Raw genomic sequence first — 3,511 nt, 5'->3', positions numbered from 1 at the left:
AATCAGAATAATGTAGGAATAAAAATGTATGACAGTTTAGTATGATGACATGTAATTCACATATGCTGAAATATGATATTATACATCATGTAATATTATTATGGCTGTTGCCATGACCATGAAACCCAACAAAGGTTTAATGTAATGTAATTCAAAATACCAAAACCGAGCACCTATTAATCTCGTCTTTGCGCGTGAAGATTGAGGCCGTCTGCCAGTAGCGGTTAGGTCATACAGTGGAACCCCTCTCTAGCGACCTTTAAAATGTTGACAAAAATCGGTCCTTGTGGAGGGAGGTCCTTACAGAGGGAGGGGGGCGGAGTCAGGGGGCCACAAAGAAAGTCAGATTTAAAAAAAAAAAGAAAACAGAGAAGTTTGAGTTGCTGACGACCGTTCTCTCTGAAAGCAAACTGCTTCGATTTCATGTTTGTCCTTGGTGTCCACCAGTTCTGGTGCATGTACTACCCTGGCCAAGTTTCCTCTCAAGACATCAAAGAGACCGCCCCAGTATACTCTACAGCCTCTGGGCGAACCACCTCTCATAGCTAAAACTGGGTCAATGACCCCTGGGAAGAAGGTCAGTGTCTATAAAAATTTTACTCCTAGGCCTGCGGCCAGGGGGGGGGGGGAGTATACCGGTACCATTTGAGAATCAGACCAAATGAGAATTGAACCATTTGAGAACATCCTTTTTTTTCAATCACTACATCGAAGGCCTGCGGCCCGGGGTTCACATGGGTTGGTTTGTTTGTTTGTTTCAAACCCACACCCATATACACACATTTCCCATTTAAACCATTTGTCGGCCCCCTGTCGATATTTATCGACTAAGTTCCTTGTTTGGGATCATAATGATAGCTAGCAGATAACACTATCTAAACTGGTGACATGTGTTGCTGTGCATATTTTCAGGTATGTACACCTCGGTATAGTATGCATACAAGACGTGTACATTGATGGTATCACATACAGAAAAAAACCGTCAGCACTTACTGTATAGCTCTGCGCGCCATGATAGCTTCCCTGTGGTTGGCAGTACGTCAAACGTCACTGAACACAAGCTCCAAATTGAAATGGTTATTGAATTCTGTCTTCAAAGCTCGACACGCTGAATCACTGGAGAGAAATGTAGTGTAGTTGGCTGACGACAGCCAATCAAAATGCAGGTGACATCCGCTTCGCAAGCTGGGACACAGCGCGCGCAGTTGTCGCGTGTTGGGGTGTGCGACAAGGCAAACCCAAAATGTCACTCTCCAAAAAAGGGCCTGCGTTTCATATGTCAGGAGTCTGCGTACGGCTACGTTGAAATAAAAAGAGCAACCCAGGTTAACACGTGATTGAACTTGCTCTGCGCTCTAAAAAACTAAAATAAACAAGTCGCGTAAGGCGAAAATACAACATTTAGTCAAGCTCAGTCGAACTCACAGAATGAAACTGAACGCATTGCATTATTTCCGCAAGACCGTACACTCGTACACCGCTCGTGGCAAAGGCAGTGAAATTAACAATCCAGAAAAGCGCGGTAGCGGTTGCGCTGAGGAGGATAGCACGCTTTTCTATATCTCTATTCTTTTTAACTCTCTGAACGTGTTTTTAATCCAAAAATATCATATCTATATGTTTTTGGAATCAGGAACGGACAAGGAATAAGATGAAATTGTTTTTAAATCGATTTCGGAAATTTAATTTGAATCATAATTTTTATATTTCTAATTTTCAGAGCTTGTTTTTAATCCGAATATAACATATTTATATGTTTTTGGAATCAAAAAATGATGAAGAATACGATAAACGTAATTTTGGATCGTTTTATAAAAAAAAAAAATTTAATTACAATTTTTAGATTTTTAATGACCAAAGTCATTAATTAATTTTTAAGCCTCCAAGCTGAAATGCAATACCAAAGTAAGGCCTTCGTCGAAGATTGCATGGCCAAAATGTCAATCAATTTGATTGAAAAATGAGGGTGTGACAGTGCCGCCTCAACTTTTACAAAATGCCGGATATGACGTTATCAAATACATTTATCGAAAAAATGAGAAAAAAAATGTCAGGGGATATCATACCCAGGAACTCTCATGAAAAATTTCATGAAGATCGGCCCAGTAGTTTACTCTGAATCGCTCTACACACACACACACACACACATACACCACGACCCTCGTCTCGATTCCCCCCTCTATGTTAAAACATTTGAAAAACTTGACTAACAAAAAGAAGAAAAAAACTCCAGCTTAAAAACATAAACCGCTCACACAGTCACACAACTACATAGTGTCTACCACTCAGTCACCAAAACCTGATGTTATATATAATACCGCTTCAGTCTGTTATCGATTATGCTAATTACTGCACGCTGTGTCTCGCTACCTTGACATCGATATGGACGGATACGCTCATTGTGATGTAATATACGTTCCCCGGAACAGGAATTTTCCGCGATCGTTACATTTAGGCCTACACCATAATTGAGCATGTAATGCGGTTGCAACTGGAGAAAATACTCCAAGCTCTCTTTTTATGCCTCACAACATCTTTGCCGCCCAGGCGTTGGAATATTCAGCCTGTATCAGACAGCAACACCGACGCTTCATATTCAAACCCACCACAAGGTAAAGGCCTCTGCTGATTATTGTTGAAATGGAAAAAGTTAATAATCTCCACGAGTTGGTAGCTGTTTGATGTAATAGCTGACCCGGCTTTCTCACACACATAAACACGCACACTGATGTGCGCGCGCGCGCACACACACACACACACACGTGCACACACGTGCACACACACACACACACACACACACACACACACCACCACCACTACGACTGAACAACAACAACAACAACAACAACATTTAATTTGATGATTTTGCTCTTTCACCTGTCATCAACAAAACCGTGTCACACACATTCGCAAACTCATTTAATTATGTTCTCTGTGTGTCTCTCTGTGTGTCTCTCTGTGTGTCTCTCCTTTTCAACCAAAGAGGGTAGAAGCTGAGAAAGAGGGCCGACTCTCAATCGGTTTTCTGCTCTGTGCAGAGTGAGTCCAACTGCCCAAATTGCGTGATAACTGGCCCTCCGCTGCCTTTCGGTACTAGAGGACTGGGTGGCCGAGTGGTAACGCACTTGCGCTCGGAAGCGAGAGGTTGCGAGTTCGACCCTGGGTCAGGGCGTTAGCAATTTTCTCCCCCCTTTCCTAACCTAGGTGGTGGGTTCAAGTGCTAGTCTTTCGGATGAGACGAAAAACCGAGGTCCCTTCGTGTACACTACATTGGGGTGTGCACGTTAAAGATCCCACGATTGACAAAAGGGTCTTTCCTGGCAAAATTGTATAGGCATAGATAAAAATGTCCACCACAATACTCGTGTGACTTGGAATAATAGGCCGTGAAAAGTAGGATATGCGCCGAAATGGCTGCGATCTGCTGGCCGATGTGAATGCGTGATGTATTGTGTAAAAAAGTTCCATCTCACACGGCATAAATAAATCCCTGCGCCTTGAATATGTGCGC

The 3,511-nt window shown here is 42.6% G+C and overlaps 1 protein-coding gene across 1 annotated transcript in view; it reads right to left on the bottom strand.

Moving 5' to 3' along the window:
- Positions 1 to 1,151, bottom strand: part of LOC138947655 (uncharacterized) — a 31,088-nt gene extending 29,937 nt beyond the window's left edge. Inside the window, exon 1 of the mRNA XM_070319181.1 lies at positions 994 to 1,151. Within this exon, the coding sequence (XP_070175282.1) occupies positions 994 to 1,013 (20 nt within the window). The 5' untranslated portion in view covers positions 1,014 to 1,151. The remainder of the gene's footprint in view (positions 1 to 993) is intronic.
- Positions 1,152 to 3,511: the final 2,360 nt, after the last annotated feature.

This window comes from Littorina saxatilis, linkage group LG14 (genome assembly GCF_037325665.1).
Source record: "Littorina saxatilis isolate snail1 linkage group LG14, US_GU_Lsax_2.0, whole genome shotgun sequence".
NCBI lineage: Eukaryota > Metazoa > Mollusca > Gastropoda > Littorinimorpha > Littorinidae > Littorina > Littorina saxatilis.
The sequence above is the reverse complement of the archived record's forward strand: the minus strand, read 5'-3'. Positions and strand labels throughout refer to the sequence as shown.